The 19,180-nt window shown below is 58.2% G+C and overlaps 1 protein-coding gene across 1 annotated transcript in view; it reads right to left on the bottom strand.

Annotated features, from left to right (window-relative positions):
• Positions 1-11,972, bottom strand: part of NOTCH3 (notch receptor 3) — a gene marked incomplete at both ends in the record, with an annotated part of 32,230 nt that extends 20,258 nt beyond the window's left edge. The window contains 15 exons of the mRNA XM_082836613.1: positions 140-253; positions 474-625; positions 701-893; positions 1,381-1,491; positions 1,612-1,845; positions 2,408-2,521; positions 2,764-2,877; positions 3,501-3,686; positions 3,775-3,930; positions 4,766-4,999; positions 5,077-5,199; positions 5,292-5,630; positions 5,711-5,853; positions 9,105-9,183; positions 11,858-11,972. Of these exons, the coding sequence (XP_082692739.1) occupies positions 140-253; positions 474-625; positions 701-893; positions 1,381-1,491; positions 1,612-1,845; positions 2,408-2,521; positions 2,764-2,877; positions 3,501-3,686; positions 3,775-3,930; positions 4,766-4,999; positions 5,077-5,199; positions 5,292-5,630; positions 5,711-5,853; positions 9,105-9,183; positions 11,858-11,972 (2,407 nt within the window). The remainder of the gene's footprint in view (positions 1-139; positions 254-473; positions 626-700; positions 894-1,380; positions 1,492-1,611; positions 1,846-2,407; positions 2,522-2,763; positions 2,878-3,500; positions 3,687-3,774; positions 3,931-4,765; positions 5,000-5,076; positions 5,200-5,291; positions 5,631-5,710; positions 5,854-9,104; positions 9,184-11,857) is intronic.
• Between the last annotated feature and the right edge of the window lie 7,208 nt (positions 11,973-19,180).

Genomic DNA, 19,180 nt, shown 5'->3' with positions numbered 1-19,180 from the left:
CTCTGTTTCTTCTCAGAAGGAAGCTGCCCTAAAAGGCAGGACCAGGAGTGACTCCCTCTCTGGGTCGCCAGCATCACCCCGTATGGGGCAGGTTGCAAAGGAGATGAGGGAGAGGAAGAGGAAGAAGCAGCTGATGTACCTTGCCAACCGGGGGGGCAGGAGCAGACAGCCGGCTGGCCAGGGGCAGACTCACAGTAGCCCCCATGTTCACAGGGATTTGGGGTGCAGGGGGACAGCAGCTCACACTGACGGCCTGTAGTGGGAAGGCAGAGTGAGACAGTCTTGAGAGATTCCATTTTCCCATCTCCCCCCAAGGTCCCCACCTTGATACCCACTACCCAAGCTCCTGGGTAGGGATGGGAGAGGAAAAAAAGTGGGGGGGGGTATTAATGCAGAGAAGGAAGGAAGAATGGAACAGAAGGGAAATGAGAAGGAAAAAGGCAGCCCTGGGGAGGGAAAGTGGGGACACGCACCCTGGACACCAGGGGGACAGGTACAGCGGAAGCCCGTTCCATCACTGGTGCAGGTGCCGCCTGCCCAGCAGGGATGGGATTCACAGGCATCTCGAGCGAGGCTCTGACTGCACTGAGGGCCACTCCAGCCAAGCTCACACACGCAGCGGAACCTGAAGGGGGAGGCAGTCAGAGCTGGCAGGAGGGCAGGGAAGCAGTGGGGATCAAGGGTTGGGGAGAGGCCTCACCCTCCAGGCGCGTCGTGGCAGACGCCATGACTGCAGGGTTCTTGGGCGCAGGGATGGCTTGGGGGAAGACAGAGCGGGGGCAGGGAGCCAGGTGGGCAGAGGCATTGGAAGCCATTTTCACCATCCACGCAGGAGCCCCCCTCACCGCATGGGCTGGACGCACACTCGTTGATCTCCACGTTGCAGAGAGGCCCTGGGGAGCAGGCAGACAACCTCGTCCCAGAACGAGGATAGCCGAGCCTACCGGGGAGGGACAACCTTGCCCCATTTAGCAGAGCCACACCCTTGAACAAGGACAATTTCATTTGCTTCACAACACATCATCTCTTGTGCAAATTAGGATACCCACCTCCTCAACCCAAAGATACCTTGCTCCAAATCATCCTTGCCTTGTCCCCAGACTTATATGAAATCACTTTCATTTCCACCAAGGGTTACCCTGGCCCCACTCAGAAACACCTCAATCCCTGAGTCTGAACACCTTCCTGTATGTTCCAGGATAATCTTGAGCTAATATGGGGACAACACGCCAATGAGAGAAAGCACTGTCTCAGGGCAAAGCGTGGACAACCTCGTTGGACCAGAGTGTGCAAAGAGAGGGGCAAAACCTGGCCAAGAAAGATGGGTGATTTCACCCTCACCCTATAAAGACCTCCATTCCACGGCAGCCACTTGCCCACCTGTGAAGCCAGGCTGGCAGACACAGTCATAGCGGTTGATGCTGTCCCGGCAGATTCCAAAGGTGCAGGGGTTGCTAGCACAATCATCAATGTTCACCTCGCAGTTCACACCTGGGGAAGGGCAACATGACAGGGATTGCCACCACTGTGCCCTACCAGGAGCACCATTCCCGAACCCTCTGTGTCCTACCAGATGTACTGTTTCTGCCCCAGCCCAGCCCCCGGCCCCACCTGTGGTGCCGGGAGGGCAGCGGCAGAGGTATTTGTCCACCAGGTCTAGGCATTTGCCACCGTGGCGGCAGGGTTGGCTTCGGCACTCGTCCACCTGGCTTTCACAGCGCGTGCCGGTGTAGCCCGGGGCACAGGCGCACGAGAAACTGGCGATGCCATCCACACAGCGCCCATGGTGGCATGGGTCTGGCGAGCAGTCATCCACGTTGTGCTCACACACCGTGCCCTCGAAGCCTGCGGGGACAGAGGGTCAGGCTCCGCCCACTCGCCAAGGTCCTGCCCACAGCCGTGGCTTCTGCCCAATTCTGGCTCAGCTCTACCTCAGGCCCGGCCCATCGAGCCAACAGGAGGCGGGCTCAGTTCAGGCCCTCCCCCTGAATGTAGCTCCATTCCATCCAGCTACAAGCTCCAAGACTCGTCCCTGGCCAGGACCCTACCGCAGTTAAATCCCACCCCTAGCGTGACCCTGCTTCCAATCCTTACACTATCAGCCCTGATTTGCCTCGCCCTCCCCTGGAAATGGGGACACATGGGAGGTGCCTGGGGATGTAGGGGGTCGGACCCCACCCCTCCAGTTAAGCGCACACCTATCCTGCTAGACCCTTTGGCCTCACCCCCAGCCTTACCTCTGCTTGTGTCCATCATTGGCTCCGCCTCCTGGCTCTTTCATTGGCCCTGCTGAGGTCCTGCCTTGCTGCAGCCCTGCCCCCAACTTTTCCCCAAGGTAATTATTGGCCCTTTCCCCCACTAGCCCCGCCTCCAGACTCTTGCCAACTCGTCACTGGCCCTCCCTCACCCTCTGCGCAGCGGCACTCATAGCCATCCGGCTGGTCCACGCACTTGGCTCCATTCCGGCAGGGTGTGCTGGCGCATTCATCCACGTCCAGCTGACACATAGCCCCGCTGAAGCCTGGAGTGGGGGGTGTGGGAGGAACAGAGGGCCAGACAGGGTCAGAGCAGTCACCCCTCACCAGAGCTGCCTTGTTTGGGTGGGGAGTCCATTTACTTAGTTTTAAATTAATTTCAATGTTTTTCATAAGGTAGTTTCTGTTATGATAGGTAACCACTAACACGGTCTTATAAGCTCCCATCCTGGAACTTTTGCCCCTTCAGAGACTCGTCTTTTTCAGGCTCCCTGCCCAGAGTCCTCACCCGAGGGGCAGGTGCAGCTGAAGCCATTGACTCTGTCCTTGCAGACCCCGCCGTTGACACACGGGCTGCTCTGACACTCGTCCATGTCCACCTCACAATAAGTGCCTGTGAAGCCTGGGGGTAGAGGGAAGGGGATTAGGGCAATGGGGGTTAGCTTCCGGTCTGAAGGGAGAGCAACGGGGGACATACCCCCTTCCCACTTAACACACAGTTCCCCTGAGCCTTGGCCTTGCCGCCTCCCAACCCTAGATTCAGTTTTTAGACTCAGGCTGGACCTTCATTCAGCTGTGGCCCCAACTGGTTCAAGGCTTATGAGACTCCATATGGGCCTTGCCTTCAGACCAGTCCTTGCCCTCTCCAGTCCTCAGACTCTGTCTTGTCCCTAGGTCCCAGCCTCAGGGCCCACCACAGCCTTGTGCCCAGCCTCAATCCCATCCCCGGCATCAGTGCATTTCTGTCTGCAGGCTCCGCCTTGATCACTCCAGACCGTGGTCCTGCCCTCATGTCATTGCCACCCCATAGTGTCCAGACTCCACTCCCAGCCCATCTGAGGTTCCACCGACTCCACTTGACCATGCCTGCAACCTTGCACAAGATCCTGCTCTGGCTCCGCCTCCACCTCATCCCAGGCTTCAGCCTCACAGTCCCAGCTCCCTCCCCTCCCCCGGCCCAGCCTGAGGCTTTTCTCACCCCGCCTCCCCACCTCAGGCCCCGCCCCAGCCACGCCCACCACACACCTGCCATGCAGATGCAGGTAAACTGGCCTATACGGTCGAGGCACGTGGCCTGGTTGCGGCAGGGGCCGGAGAGGCACTCATTGACATCGGTCTCGCAACGCGGACCAGTGTAGCCACGGCCGCACTGGCACAGGAATGAGCCCTGTGTGTTCACGCACCGGCCCAGGTGCTCACAAGGGTTGGCACCTGCAGGAGGAGTCACAGAGGGTGTAGGTGTGGCCAGCTGACCACCGCCTCTCCCCTCCTTCCCTACTCTCAGACAGCGCCCCCTCACCGATGGAACACTCATCCACATCCTGGTCACAAGCCCCGCCTGTGAAGCCAGGTGGACAGGTGCAGATGGCCCTGCCGTTCACCGGGTTCGTGTCGCAGATAGCATCCTCGTGACAGGGGTTGCTGACGCAGGCGTCATCCAGATGACACAGAAGTCCTGGGAAGGAGTAGGTAGAGGTCAAGGGCAGATATGCCCCCCAGCTCTGCCCAAAGCTCCCACACCCCCAAATATGGTTTTGTGTTTTGTTTTTACTAACCAGCATTGTATTTAGTAGCTATTTCTCCCCAATCATTTATTGTGAAAAGTTCAAACATACAAAAAAGTTTATTCATATACCCACCACCTAGATTCAACTATTGTAAGCTTTATCTATCTTTTTTTCTGAACCATTTGAAGTTGGAAGCAACCACATATTGTTTGTTTGTTTGTTTGCGGTATGCAGGCCTCTCACTGTTATGGCCTCTCCCGCTGCGGAGCACAGGCTCCAGACGCACAGGCTCACGGGCCCAGCCGCTCCGCGGCATATGGGATCTTCCCGGACCGGGGCACGAAGCCGTGTCCCCTGCATCGGCAGGCGGACTCTCAACCACTGCGCCACCAGGGAAGCCCCACATATTGTTTTTAAATCTACTGATTCTTTTTCTGATTATAAAAGGGTCCTACCATCAAGTCTTTGCTTCTGCAGTACCCTCTGTCTGACATACCCTTCCCTCCATTTCCAAGTCCCCCTCCCAAACACCTCCTCTGACCTTTGCCACTTCCCTTTGGACTTTTTCCCCTCTCTTTCTCAGTCACAGTTTAGCTCTAAATTCCCATGGTTTTTGCCCTGGACTGTTTGCCAGCCTCCTCCCAGGCCTCTCCCAGGCTTATCCTTCACCCCAAATCTAGCTTCCAGCATAATCAGTCTAATACTCAAGTCAGACTCCATCCTTGCCTCTACTCAAGAACCATCAATGGCTCCCTGCTGCCTACAGGGAAAACAGCCACTCACCAGTTTTGCCCATAGGGCAGGCACAGTAGAAGGAGGCCACACGGTCATGGCAGGTGGCCCCATGGAAGCACACGGCCGTGGCACAGTCATCAATATTCTGACTGCAGCTCTCGCCTGTCCAGCCATTGACACACACACAGCTGTGGCCACCCAGCGTGTTGAAGCAAGTACCCCCATTGTGGCAAGCGTTGGGCTGGAGCTGACACTCGTCCACGTCCTCCGTACAGAATTGGCCTGTGGCACACAGATGCACCAGTCTAGTCACCTGGTGCATGCCGACTCAAGGTCTTCCCTCTAGTCCCACTGCTCACCTGTCCACTCAGGAGGGCACTGGCAGTTGTAGGTGTTGACACCATCCACACACGTCCCCCCATTTAGACATCGGTGCCCTGGACAGTCGTCCACATTCACTTCACAGTTCTGGCCCTTGAACCCTAGCATGGGAGGAGGGAGCAAGGATGGTCATTGCCAGGCTGGCCTGCTGTCCCCCCACCTCTGCTGCCTCCCTTAGGTACAGCTCCCTCACCAGGAAGGCAGGCACAGTCGTAGGTGAGGTCGCCACTCTGTCTACAGGTGCCCCCGTTACGGCACGGCGAGGGGGCACAGGCCACCAAGGGGCTCTCACACAGTGGCCCTGTGTAGCCAGCTGGGCACTGGCAGCGGAAGGAGCCAGGTGTGTTGAGACAGGTGCCACCATGGCGGCAGGGTCCGCCCATCCGGCACTCATCCACGTCGCTTCGGCAGCTGCGGCCCTGGTAGCCAGGTGGGCAGGAGCAGACGTAGCGGCCATCGGACCCCACCGAGCAGCGGGCACCATGGGCACAGGGGCTGCTGAGGCAGGGGTCTGGCAGGGAGCAGTCTGGGCCTGGACGGAACCAGAAAGGGTGAGCCTGGGGCTGACCACACCCTTGCCTGCCCCTGGCTCCCTTCCAGACCCTCCCTTACCTCGGAAGCCACGGGGGCAGCGGCAGGAGAACCGGGCGGTGCCTGCCACCACCGAGCTCTGGCAGACACCATGGCCAGCACACGGGCCGGAATGGCAGGGGTCTTCCAGCTGACACCGTTCACCCACCCAGCCTGGTGGGCACCTGTGGGCAGAAATGGCCTGGTGGGGAAAGTGAGGGCAGGACGGCCCCAAACACAGAGATATGCACAAGAAAGACAAGAAACACACAAGCAAACAAACACGCATACTCATTCATCCATGCAACAAATATTCCCTGAGCACCTACTAAGTTCTTAGCAAGAGGAATACAGCAGCAAACACAATTAAAGTGGTCCCTACCTTCCTGATGTTCACAGCCAGGTCCGGCAAAGAGAAGATATACAAATAATGAATTAATAAACAACATGCCGGGGTGGGGCGGTGGTGAGGGCCATGAGGGCCGTGAAAGATGTAGTGGGTTGAGTGGTGGCCCCAGAAAAGTTATGTCCATGTCCCAATACCTGTGACTGTGACCTTATTTGGAAAAAGAGATGTAATTAGTGATGTAATTAAATGATGGACATCAAGATGAGAGCACCCTGGGTGATCCAGGTGGGCCCAAAATTGAGTGACAACTGTCCTTACTTACAAGTGAAAGGCAAAGGGAGATTTGAGAGAAAGAGAAGGCCGTGTGAAGAGACTGGAGGAACACCTGGAGGTTCTAGAAGCTGGAAGAGGGAAGGAAGGACTCTCCGCTAAAGCCGTTGGAGAGGCTGTGATTGCCAATACCTTGATTTCAGACTTCTGGCCTCCAGAACTGCTAGAATAAATTTCTGTCGGTTTCAACCAGTTTGTGGTAACTTGTTACAGTAGCCACAGGAAACTAAGACACAGGATAAGGAGGATAGTGATGGGGGTGGGGAAAAGACAACAGTGAGGGAGGGGGTCATGGGGCTGTGTGGGGAAGAGTAGAGGAAATGAGAAATGCAAAGTCTCAGATTCCCAGGCACACACAGACAGACCCCAAAATACACACAGATACACAGAAGGACGCACCAACACGATGTGTTGCCCTGGCAAATACTCAGATACCAACCCATAGCCTCATTCACGAATATGGACTCTCACATGGATAGGCAGGAGAACCCCCACCAACCCTCAACTCCTTTCCTGGGGGCACATAACCACCCTTCCTTCCGTTGCTAGGAGGAGGTGGCCACCAACGCTGGCGCCCTCTTGTTGGAGGAAAGTCCTTCAGCCTGCAGCCCCCTCCAAACCCACCAAGGCAACCTTGAATGTGCGGGTAAATATGGGGGTTGGTCTTAAGACCAGAAACTTCCAGACGGTGGGGTCAGAGGGAGGGGCTTGGAGAGACAAGAGGGTCCAGGCCCGTCCCCCGACGCTACCCACCCCTCGCGCCGGTTCCTCCTCTGGCTTGTGCAGGTCGCTCGGGGCTAAACTTAAGTAGCTGACTCAGCCTTTAGCGTCACCCACAAGATCCCCTAACCCCAGCCCCCACTGAAACAAGTCGGGGCACGGCCGGGTGCAGATGGTGTAAGAAGGGGAGAACCCAGCTCCCAAGCGCCCTCTCCCAAGGCCCTCAGGCCAAGGACGGCAGCCAAGACTGCTCGCCGGGAGAGAAAGTGCTGCTCTGGGCGCCGAGAACTGCGCACCGCCCCCCGCCCACGTCAGGCAGGGCGTGGCCGCGCGGCCCCCTCCCGGCGCTCCGGGCGGGTTCCCACGCTCTGCGCCCCGCGCCCCTGCCGACCGGTCTGGCTGGTTCCAGCTTCGCCCGCGCCCCGCCCAACCGCCTGTGCTTTGCGGGAGACGGGCGGGGGCAGGGGTGTGTGTGTGGCGGGGGGAGCACGGACTTGGCGGGGTGGACTGGCTGGGGAGGCGAGCACTAAGAGATAGAGACAAGGGTTTGAGAGCCTACTTTGAAGGGGAGAGTTGGGGGATCCATGGAGGGGTGACAGATTGGGGCGACCCCGAAAGGACACGAGATTTTGGAACCTTGAAGGAGACTGGGGGTGGGGGGCGTGGGGAGTGCTTCCCACGGCCCAGGTCTGGGGACTGAGCTCTCTCCACTCCGGGCGATCCGCGCTCCGGGCCGCCGCGTGGGCCGGTGATTCACCTGTCGAGGGGCGGGGCAGCCGCGGGCGCATTCACCTGTCGGCAGCATTCCAGGCGCGGAGCTCCAAACGCAGGCGCCCGGCCACGCGGCTCCGCCTCCCAGATGAGTAGCTCTGGGTAAGGTCCCACTTTACCCCCGACTCCCACCGTCCCAACCCGAGGAACCCGCTCAACCAGTCTAAGACCCCCACCCAGGTGAGCCACAGTGGTGCTCCAAAGTGCGTGTGTAACTTCAAAGGGGCTCTAATGTCAACCCAGACCACCCAGCTTGGACCTGGCACACATGTTGCTGAATAAATGGATACATTAATGAATCGATCAACGGCTAGTGGGTGAGCTGCTTTTACTAATGATAATATTATAGAAAGGAACCAAGCATTTCCCCATAACTTTGAGAGGCTCCACCTTATGGCACCTATTTCCTGTGTCCCTACCATTATTAATAATGATAATCCCATTTATTAAGCATTTACTGAATGCCCAACACAATGCTGATTGCACCATAGGAAGGGTCTCAATCTTTACAGTCAGCCCCATAAAGGAGGGAACTATTATTGCCCCATTTTCCAGATGCAAAAACTAAGGCACAGAGAGCTCAAAGCACTTGCTTTGAGCCCAGAATTCAAACTGAGTTCTGTCTGCCTCTGCTCAGCAATATCCCAGGCCCTGCCCTGCTCCCGCAATCCTCTGTCTTTCCTTGCATTATCCAACATTGCATTTTGGGGGCCCCTTCTGGTCACAAGCCAGGGAGAAGCACCCTGTGTCACAGATCAATGAGGTTCAGGGAGGGGAAGTGACTCACTCAAGGTCACACAGCAAGAAAGTGGCAGATCAGGGCTCTTGTGTCCCCACCACTAAATCTTGAGATGTGGGAATGTGCAGATGCTGTACCCACTACTACCAAGCCACTGTCACTAGTGCCTGAAAATTTGTTGATTGAGTAACTACCGGTCCATCAGGGGATTTACACAAGACCTCAGGCAGCAGAGAATTCTGTGAAGTTGGCGTTGATGGGCCCATTTTTAAGACTGGGACACTAGGGCTTAAAGAGTTTTAAGTCTCAGGCCATCGGCAACATGATATGGGATTTGAACCCAGGCCAGGCAGACTCCAGAGCCTCTGCTCCTAACTCTGCTGCATTCAGTGGGGAAACAAGGGGTTGCCCAAGCCACACACATGTAGGAAGTGGTAGAAGCCTCTGTGATGAACACAGAGGCAGGGGGAGAAGACAGACCGCCTCCCCGGACAGGGCCCACTCATGGCTCAGAGCCAGGCACTCACAGGCAGGCAGCCTCCCGGGAGGGCAGCTGGGTGCAGCGACCTCCATTCGCACACGGGCTTCCATCCAGGCAAGAGGGCGCTGGGTAGGGGTGAAGGAAGGTGGGGGTGTCAGGAAGGCACCCAGGAACCCCAGCCCAGAGTGAGACTCCCTCCTTTCCTCCCCCAGGCAACAGCTGCGCCAGGCTGGGGGCGTCTCTGCGAGTGCTGGGAGCCCCCCATCCACAGTTCCCATGGCCCCCCACCCTGGCCCCAGCTGTTAGGGCTGCAGCTGTCCCTGCCAGCTCGAGCCCTGGGAACCACAAGGCAGGGGTGGGCAGGAGGAGGGGCCGACTTATGCCAGATGTGGGCGCTCAGAAGCTGCCAGAATGCGGGGGGGGGGGGTGCTAAGGCAGGAAGTGAGGGTGCTGCTGAGTGTTGAAGGGAGGTCTGGGACTGTGTGCCCAGATCCTGGGGTTGTGGAGGGGGCAGTGGCGGGGAGTCCTAGGGGCATATGGGTCTTCCTTCCGCTGATGTTGGGCATCTACTCCAGCTGGGCAGGCCTGTGTGCTAGGTCTGGGGAGAGATGCCAAGGCATGTACTCCATGTGCCTCCAGCATTGGGTGTTGCAGGGATAGGGTTTGTATCGAAGGGAGGGGCAGCCGGCACAAGATGTGGGCTGCCCTGTCCAGCGTCGCCATCCCTGAGGGCTGTGTCCCTCTGCGGTGTGGCACAGTCGAACTGTCCTGTCAGATGGGTCAGGGGCGTGGCGGGGTGTGAGCTAGTGGAGAATTGTGTGTGCCAGCAGGTGTGGGGCTGCTGTGTGCCTGTGTGCCTGTGTGTGCATGTATGAGAGAGAGAGAGAGAGAGAGAAAGGGAGAGGAAGAGGAAAATTAGAAAAACAGAGACAGACATAAAAGAGGAAACTAGAAGCGGGCAGGCAGAGAGAAGGAGATAGAGATGGACAGAGACAGATTAAAAAGGGAGATAGAGATGGACAGAGACAGATAAAAAGGGAGAGATAGAACAAATTAAGCTGGACATGGGAATGCACCAAACAGGGCTTCTGTCCCCTTCCTCAAGGGACAAGCAGACAGGACACTATTACCCAGAGAGGAGCCCGTGGGTGTTTGCGAACTCACACTGGGGGCCACATGACACAAGCCGTGGGCCCTGCTGAGCTGTGGGCCCTGTGAGCCACATGTGTGTTTGCGTGACCTGCATGGATGTAGAGGTTTATAGACTGAAACTTTTTGTGTGTCCATGTATGTGAACTATGTATCTGGGTATATAGCTGTGTGCCTGTGTGTGACCTCTGTGTGCCTGGGTGTGTCTGTGTATGGGTTGGATGTGCCCGTCTGTCTGCATGTGTGAGCTGGGTGTAGGCATGTCCTTCCATCTATGTGCATCTGAGTGTGTGCAGGCAGTGTGTGTGAGGTCTTGGGCTGGTGGTGCAGGGTATGTGTGAACATGTGTCACTGTATGTGCATGCGAGTGTGAACACATGTGAGCTGTGTATGTCTGTGCCTTGTGTGAGCTGGGTGTATTCCTCTGCAGGTGTACTCTGTGCGTGTGTGCGCACGCGCACGTCCGCATCTCTGCATGTGCGACCCAAGACTGTGTGTCCTGTGAATGTGTGACAGGCCATGTGGGTGTGCGCTGGCCTCGCGGGGGCGGCTGCTTCTGCCTGGTCCTGCCCCATCGACCCCGGGGCTGAGCTGGGGAGGCCCATTTCCTCCCGCAGCCCCCACCCCTCCCAGTGCTGAGCCCCACGTCAGGGTCCAGAGACCCAGGGCCAGGGCCACTAGGCCCGCATCCCTTCCCTGCCGGCCAGGCCTCCCTTTACGGGGTGAACCCCTGCAGCCCCGGCCCGGGCCCCGCCGCTGTCCCGCTTTGTCTGGCAAAGAAAGCGCGAGGCTGGCCGGGGGGAGGGGGTGTCTAGACGGCGCGGCCATTGTCCCGGGCGGGGGAGGGGAGAAGGGGGAAGGGGAGGGGCGGGGTCCCCCGGCAGGCTGGGTAGGGGCTCGGGCTGCGGGGAGGGGGCGCCGGAGCCGGAGAGGAGCACGTGGGCTCGCGCCCCCCGCCCTCCCCTCCCTTCCCAAGGCGGGGACGGGGTGCCGGGGCCGTCCGGTCCTGGCAGCCAGGGGCGGGAGCGGGGCCGCGGGCGGGGGAAGGGGCGCGGGCGCAGCTCTGGCTCCAGCTCCAGCTCTGGGTCCGGGTCCGGGTCTTGCCGCGCTCCGGCCTGGGAAGTTTTCTCCGAGTTTAGAGCTCCGAGAACTTCGCGCCACCTCCCCGCCCCCCGCCCGGCCAGCCCTGCTCGGAGTAGGGTGGGGGGCTTTTGTGTGAGGGGTCCCCGACGTGGGGGTACTTGGGTTCCAATCGTGACCTTCCCAGGACTCCAGACGGGCGTAGGTTGTGAGAGATACCCAGATTCTTGGTTACCCACGCCCCCGCACCACCAAGCCCCGCGCCAATCTTGATCCCCGCACCTCGAGCTCCCAGTCCTGGGCTCCTGTGTCCCTTCATTCCCAGCTCAGATCTCCCCTGGGCCCCAGTTCCTCGGGCTTCTGGGGTCCTGCCTCGCCCCCACTCCCAATTCTGGGTCCCTGACCCCCGGGACTGCCACACAGTCCCCGGGCTCCTGCGCTCCCTGTCTCTGCTGTCTGGTCCTTGGTTCCCAGGCCCGCCAGCCCCAGACTCGGGGAGGCCTGGCACTCCGTTCTTACCCTTCCCCCACCCACTCACCCCATCCCGCCCGCCAGGTCCCGGCCCCTCACCTGCAGCCCCCGGCCCCGCTAGCAGTAGCAATAAGGGCAGCGTCCGCACGGACGGCAGGGGTGGCGGCGGCGACATCAGGCGACGGCGGCGGCGGCCCCGGGGCCCCGGCCCCATGGCGGCCGGCCGCGACCCTTCCTCCTCCCTCCTCCCTCCTCCCTCCTTCCCTGGGCTCCTGGCGCGTCCGGGGCCAGCCTCCGCGCCGCCAACTTCGCTGAAGTGAGACTGCCGGACAGCCCCGCCCCCAGCCCTGGGCGGCTCGCTCCGCCCCGGGGCCAGCCCTGAGCTCCCCCGCCCCCGGCCTGGCCTCCCGGGGTCCCTGCCCACCCTCCACCCACACAGCCTGGGACCCGAAGACCCTCTTGGAAACTCAGGCCAGCTCTGCGGTGAGACGCGGGCCCAACCAGCGTGACAGACACACCCAGCCTCCTGAACATCACCCCTGCTCCCCAACACCCATCCAGAGCGGGAGACACACACAGAGCCAAGACGCAAACACAGATACTCCCCCACCCCCGACACCCCGAAACTGAAGCCAGGCACGTCCTGCAAGGCTCATGAACACACAGCCAGGATGCACAAATGCAGAGGCATGCACAGAGCTTCCTGGGGACTTAAAATCTGAAACACTCACAAACTCTGAACTCAGGCCCAGCCAGACCTTGAGCCTTAGGCGATTTTTGCAGCCTCGGACCTCAGACACAGGCTAGGGGTCATGTGTGCTACCAAACACCCACAACCCTTCTTACTCTCAGCCCTCCCTGAAAGCAACCCCTTCCTCCTCACTACCCTGTGTGAACCCCAAAAGTCCAACCCACCGCCCAGCCCCACCCCATACCCTACACAACTTTGCCAATCAGCCAGTCTTGCTCAATTTGATCAAACTGTCTTCTCCAAAATCAGTCATACTGCAAAGCCACCCTGCAGTGGGCTCTGTCCCTGTGGCAAGAATGGGGGCCCCAGAAAGGCCCCATGCCCAGCCCTAGAGAAGCTCTCAGTCTGGGGAAGAAAAAACCAGACACAGACACCCCCAGCACTGTGGGCTTAGGGCTGGGCCAGAGGGAGGGACGAATCTGGGGAGGGCATGCAGAGGGGTCGGTGGGGGCTCTGCTGGGGGAGGGGGGGGTTACTTATTCATTCATTCATTTATTCAACAAATAAATATAAAGCTCCAGCTCTATGTCCGGCTTTGTTCCAGAGGCTGGGGATACAGTTTCCTCCCCCAGGGAGGGCGTCACTGAGAAGGGTTCAGAGGGGCTCAGCCCAGAACTGGAAGAAAGACATCCCAGCAGAGACAGGTCTGAACCCAGAGGAGGGGGCAGAGTCAAGTCGGGAGGGAGGGGACAGTGGGCAGCTCAGGGGTCGGGCTGGCCCTGAGGAGGAGGAGGAGGAGAAAGAGGCCAGGCTGACCTGTAAGTATTTGGCTCGGTGATGAGGCTGCAGGGAGGAATGGGTTGGGGGTGAGGTGCTGAAACCGAGGAGCCTGAGCATCGCCCATGAGGCAGCTAAACACTGGGCCTAAGCATGGGGCACGAGGGTGGGAGACAGTCACAACTGACCGGGCCCAGTATGGGAGATGACCCCCAGCCCTGCTGAGGCTGGCAGATAGCCCAGCCACGGGGGACAGGAACTGAGGATGTCCTGCCACTCTCAACTTATGAGTGCAACCTCCATCTGGGAGGAGAGCTATCCACCCATCTTATGGGTCAGCCCCCATGGGGGTGGGTATCTGCCCATCTTATGGTGACTTGCTGAAGGCTTTCTAGAGGAAGAGCTAAGATTTGAACCCAAGTCTGAGTGACTCCAGGCCACGTGGAGTGAGAGGGGTGGGAATGGGGGTAGGGACTGGGCAGAGAAAAGGACAAGAGTTGCACAATAAGAAGGGCTTACTCACTGTGAGTGTGCTGAGTCAACAGGCCCATGGGGCAGGTGCCGCCTAAGTCCTTCCCATGCCCGTCACCCCAGGAGGAAATCCAAGCCCCCCAGCCCTGCTTTCAGAGCCTTCAGCCCCTCTCCAGCCCCTCCTGTCCCCTTCATCATCACACTGAGGCAAACTCCATCTTCACCCAGCAGGCTTTGCACTCTCATGGCCTTTGCTCAGGTTTCTGCCTGGGACACCCAGCTAGTTAGAAGGACCCTTTTGCATTGCTTCCTCCCCAAGCAGGAACTCACAGCAGATGTATTCTCTTTAAAAATGCATTTCATAGGAGTTCCCCTGTGTCCTAGTGGTTAGGATTCCAGGCTTTCTTTCTTCCTTTTTAAAAAATATTTATTTATTTGGCTGCGCCGGGTCTTCGTTGCAGCACGCAGGATCTTCGTTGCCGCATGCTAGATCTTCGCTGTGGCATGCAGACTCTTAGTTGTGGCATGTGGGATCTAGTTCCCAGACCAGGGATCGAACCTGGGCCCCCTGCATTGGGAGCCTGGAGTCTTAGCCACTGGACCGCCAGGGAAGTCCCAGATTCCAGGCTTTCACTGCCGTGGCCCGGGTTCAATCCCTGGTCAGGGAACTGAGATCCTACATGCCACGCAGCGTGGCCAAAAATAAATAAATAAATAAAAATGCATTTCCTTCTATTTATAGGGAATGCTCTACTACTTCCTGCACATGCCGCTGTTTTCTCCATGCTGGTCCCTCTTTCTAGCATGCCTATCCGTCCTCCATTCCTGTACCTGATGAACTCCTATTCTTCAAGATTCCAGTTCCAGGAAGCCCTCTCTGCTCCCCACCACCAGCTCTCCTAGTGCCCTCTTGCCCTACTGCTCGGCCTTGTCCACAGGGGGCTGGGGGTGTCTGTATCCTGCTCTTTCTTTGCTCCTCTATACTGGGGGCTCCCGAGGCGCCAGGCATCACCCGGCATGAGGTGGGCACTAAGGGGGCAACATGGGAGAGTTTGGTGACTCCGGAAGTGGCTGAAGGAGTTGGGATGCTTAGCCCAGAAGAGCCACCACTGGGGGCCCAGACCACTCTCTTCAGTACCATTCTAGGGATCTGGGGGTCCAGAGACTAGGGGTCCAGGGGGCAAAGATAGAGTCTTCAGCAGTGGGAGCTAGCTCCTCCCCTGACCCATCTGAGAAAGGACTTTCTGCTGGAAGATATGCTCTCATAGGTGCTGATCTCCCTGTCACAAGGAGCAACCAAGAACCTGGACACACATTTTGCTAGGCAGGAAGTCCAAAGTCTGCTACCCTGTTGATCCAATGACCCCTGGTCTGTGGCAGACAGAGACAGAGAGGGAGCAGTAATGGTGAGTACAGCATGGGGGGAGTGGGGACAAAAGGAAGATACCCTACTGGTGTCAGTCCCTTTCTGAAGCCTCCAAACTCTGAGGGCACCCACTCAGCAAGGCAGAAGGTGAGCGTCCCCTCTCCAGGTTTCTGCTGCCCTCCAGCCACGGTGGCCGGAATAGCCCAAGGTGTCCGGATCCTTGAGGGACAGGACAGTCAGAGCAATTATTCCCACGGCTTTGCAGCAGACAGCTGCCCAGTTCCCAACGTGGTGGGGGTAGGGGTGGGCCTGAGCCGTCTCCCCTGCCCCTGCCGGCTGCCTTGGCCAGGGACTGCATTTCTCCTCAATGAGCTCAGTCCCCAGGGATGCGGGACCTGGGGCCAAGCCAAGACACAGCTGCTGGGCCCAGGCCCACTGACCGGGAACCTGAGAACGTGCCCTTGGCTTATCCTCTTGGGACCACAGTCCTGTCCTCTACACATGGAAGCTGGGGCCAGGCTGTCACACCCAGGCAGTGGGCCATGGGAGCCCAACAAGAACCAGCAGGAGAGAGAGCTGGTGGGTATGGGGCCTGGGCAACAGTGGGAAGGCTGGATCCCAGGGGTTGTGGGCTGCAGACCCAGCCAGCTATCCTGGCCACTGCCTCCCTGGGGCTCTCTCATGCTCAAGTGGCTCAAGGCCACTGCCTCCCTGGCTCCCCGCTGCCCAGAGTGACACCCTCCTCACCTTGCCAGTTCCCCTTCCCTGTCTCCCAGGCTTCCCGGTTTTTGCACAGGCTGTGCCCACTGCCAGGAACACCTTTCTCATATTCGGGAGACTCCATTCACCTGACGGCTCACTCTGACCCTCCAGCTCTTCTCACCTTCATTCAGTCATTTGACAAACGTATACTGAGTAACTACTTGGTGCCAGGCCCTATGATAGGTAGAGGTGACAAAGACAGAGGTTTTTGCCCTGATAGGGGAGACAAACAAGTAACAAGACGACAAACAAATAAGAACTATAGAATGTGCATGAGAGATGAAGAGATTTCAGCTCTAGGGGGTCAGGATAGGCCTCGCTGACGAGGGGACATTAGAACTAAGATCTGAAGGAGGAGAACAAGCCAGCGAGGCAAACAGCCTGGAAACGTGTTCCAGGCAGAGGGAACAGCAAGTGCAAAGGCCCAGAGGAGAAAGGGGTGGGTAGAAAAGAAGAACAGCAACGAGGCCAGGATGCTGGGTGCAGAGTGAGCAAGGGGAGGGAGCTCAGGGAAGCTGATGGGGGCCAAGTTCCAAGGGGCCAAAGGGTCTGGGGTTGTATGAAAAGTACAGTGGACACCACTGAAGGGTTTTAGCAGGGCGAAGCTGATGTGATCGAGGCTGGAAAAAATAACACTGCCATTTCTTCTCCCAGGGAACCTTCCCTGCAGTTTCCCATGGTCTCCTCTGGCTCCTACGGCCTCTTCCGTTTCAACTCCGACCACTCCATGTGACCCTACCTGGCTCCCACGTCATTCTGAGCTCTGTGGGCCTCTGTCTTGCTGACTACTGAATCCCCAATGTCTAGCACAGAGCCTGGCACATAGTAGGTAAAATAATTGTCAGTTGAATGAATGAATATACCCAGCACATCTCGGGGGAAGAGCAGGACCCAGGAGCTGGGACCCGAACCTGCTCAGAGCCAGCCTTTGAGATGTCCCTGTCTGGACACAGACATGTCTGGCCTCCGTTAGATCAGAGCTCAGTCAGAGGAAGGGATGTGGGCTGGTGGGGCTTCCTGGAGGAGGAGTGGATGTGAGGGCTGAATGTGGAAGAAAGGGGAATGAAAAGAAGGGAACTTAACTGTAATCAAGCACCTACTGGTTCTGCCACTCTGGGCAGGGGAAGCAGGGAGGCCATACCCCACCCCTTCTGGGGTGGAGGCAGTGGTTTCCCTGCCTTAAGACCCTCCATTGGGCAGGACATCCAATGGAGGTCTTGGCCTCATGGGCTTTGGGCTCAGACCACTCCAGCCTTCCTCGTCCATGGCCTCACCCAGGACCCCACCTCCTCCAGCTCACCTCTGAACTATGACACTCCAATGTCCTTTAACTGCCTCCTTGCCTCCCTGGCTGCTGAAACTTGTCTTCCTTCCTTCCTGCAGGTGTGGCACTTGTCCTCCCACCTTTCCTCCTGCTTCAGAGAAGGGGAGCACTTTCCTAGGGCTTTTCATTACCTCCTCCTGTGGCCAGAGGTTGAGGTCTCTTCTGTGACAAAGTGAAATCTGCAGCAAACGCTCATCTCACACACACACAGCCCTTCCCCAAGCTCCTGTCTCTCTCCCCAGCATCTCCCCCCCGCACTGCTCCCTCCATTCTCCCCGCCGCACTGCTCCCTCCGTTCTCCCCCTTCTCCACTCTGCTCTATGCCCTAAGAGGCTGACCTCTACAGACTGTATCAACGGACATCCTTGTCTTCAGGCTTCCAGGTGGGTTTGGTCAATAGGAGGCACTGGCAGAAGATGAAGTGGGGGTGGGGGGGAGGAGAGAACAAGATATTAATTCTCCTGTATCTTTCCCTGTAGGGTCACCACCTCGGCTGACTGTGTTGCTTGACCAAAGGCCCTGTCCACATAGTCCACACAAACCTCTCCCTGAGTTCTGCTAACATCCTTCCTTCCCTTTTCCCCATCAGGTCAGGGGGATCCGGAGATAGTATTGGCTCTCCAGGGGTGCTCGCTGGGGGTGCTGCACGAACCCCTGTTGGTTTCCCCAAACCCTGCCTGCTGTATATGGTCCCTGAAGAAAACCTGCCTCAAATTGTCCCATTTGAATGTGCCAGTTGTTCCCTCCAGGATCCTGACTGGGGTCCCCACTCTTCCCTCCCATCCCTGCTTAACCACATTCAGAGCATCCAAGCCCTCTGTCCTCAGCCCCCACTCTCAGGTTTCCTCCCTCATGATCTGCATGGCTCAATCTCTCAGCAGCTTTTGACACCATGGGCTATGCCCCTCCTCCTGACCTCCCCCCCCCCCCGCCCCCACTGCTGAGGCATCATGCTTACCTGCTTCCCCTCCTACCTCTTTGGTTTCTCTCCTCTGCCTGTCCCTTAGATGTTGGGGGCCTCCAGGGCTCAGTCTCCAGTCTCGTTCTCCACTTTCTTCTGGGGAGACTTCATTCTCTCTCCCAGCTTCACTGCCCTTCTACCCCACGGTACATGGATGCTTGCTCGGTCATCTTTGTCTTTTACCCATTAAAGACAAAGGTGCTTCTAGGTCCCTGCCTCAGGGGTCCAGCCCCCTCAGGCTGAACATGCCCCAAACCTGCTTCTGGCTTTCCCTGCATATCTGCTCCTCCCCCAAGTGCCTGGACTTAGACCTCGTCCTCTACTGCCTGGACCATGCCCATCCTCCTTCCAGGCCTCCCCACCCTCAATCTTCCGTCCCTGGTCCTGCCCCCTCACCAACCCCGAAGTAATATTCCAGACACACAGATCTGTCCGGGACCCTCCCCTGCGGTCCCCACCACACTGGGAGCAAGCTCCTGGCCTGGCATTAGAAGCCCTTTGTAATCCCATGTCTTCCTATCCCAAACATTCCTCCCAGTCTCACAGAAACGCTAAATCACCCGTGCATGGGAGGCTTCTGTGGATTGGAGCACATTCTTGCAGGAGTCAGCTCTAAGGCCTTCCCTGCCCTCCTCCAGGTAGGTGCCCCACCCCTCACCCCCCGGCCCGCATTCCACTCAGGCCTGACCACCTAGGGCTGGGAGAGTCTGCCCGGCTTTGTCTCCCCCGTCCCTCCTCTGGTGCGGGGCCACGGATTACAGCTGGTAGCGAGGACAGGTAAATGAGTGGGTGAGCGGATGAATGAATGATGAGTGAGTAAAGGATGTAAGGTGATCTGGAGGAGGGAGCTCAGAGAAGGAAGAGGGAGAGGGAGAGGCTGAGCCTGGAAGGGGCCTCAGACAGAGTCCAAACCCTCCGGGGGCCAGCTCCCTCATGAAGTGATGAGGTCTCTGAGCCCCTGGCTCTAAGAAAGACGCTCCCGGATTGGCTCAGGCTGGGAGAGGCGGGTTTCGGCCGAGCCACTAGTCGCTATTGGCTCACTTTCCAGGACCCTGCCCAATCAACGCAAT

The sequence above is a fragment of the Leucopleurus acutus genome, assembly GCF_964270905.1.
Source record: "Leucopleurus acutus genome assembly, chromosome: 3".
NCBI lineage: Eukaryota > Metazoa > Chordata > Mammalia > Artiodactyla > Delphinidae > Leucopleurus > Leucopleurus acutus.
Note: the sequence above shows the minus strand (reverse complement) of the source record. Positions and strands in the feature narration are given on the sequence as shown.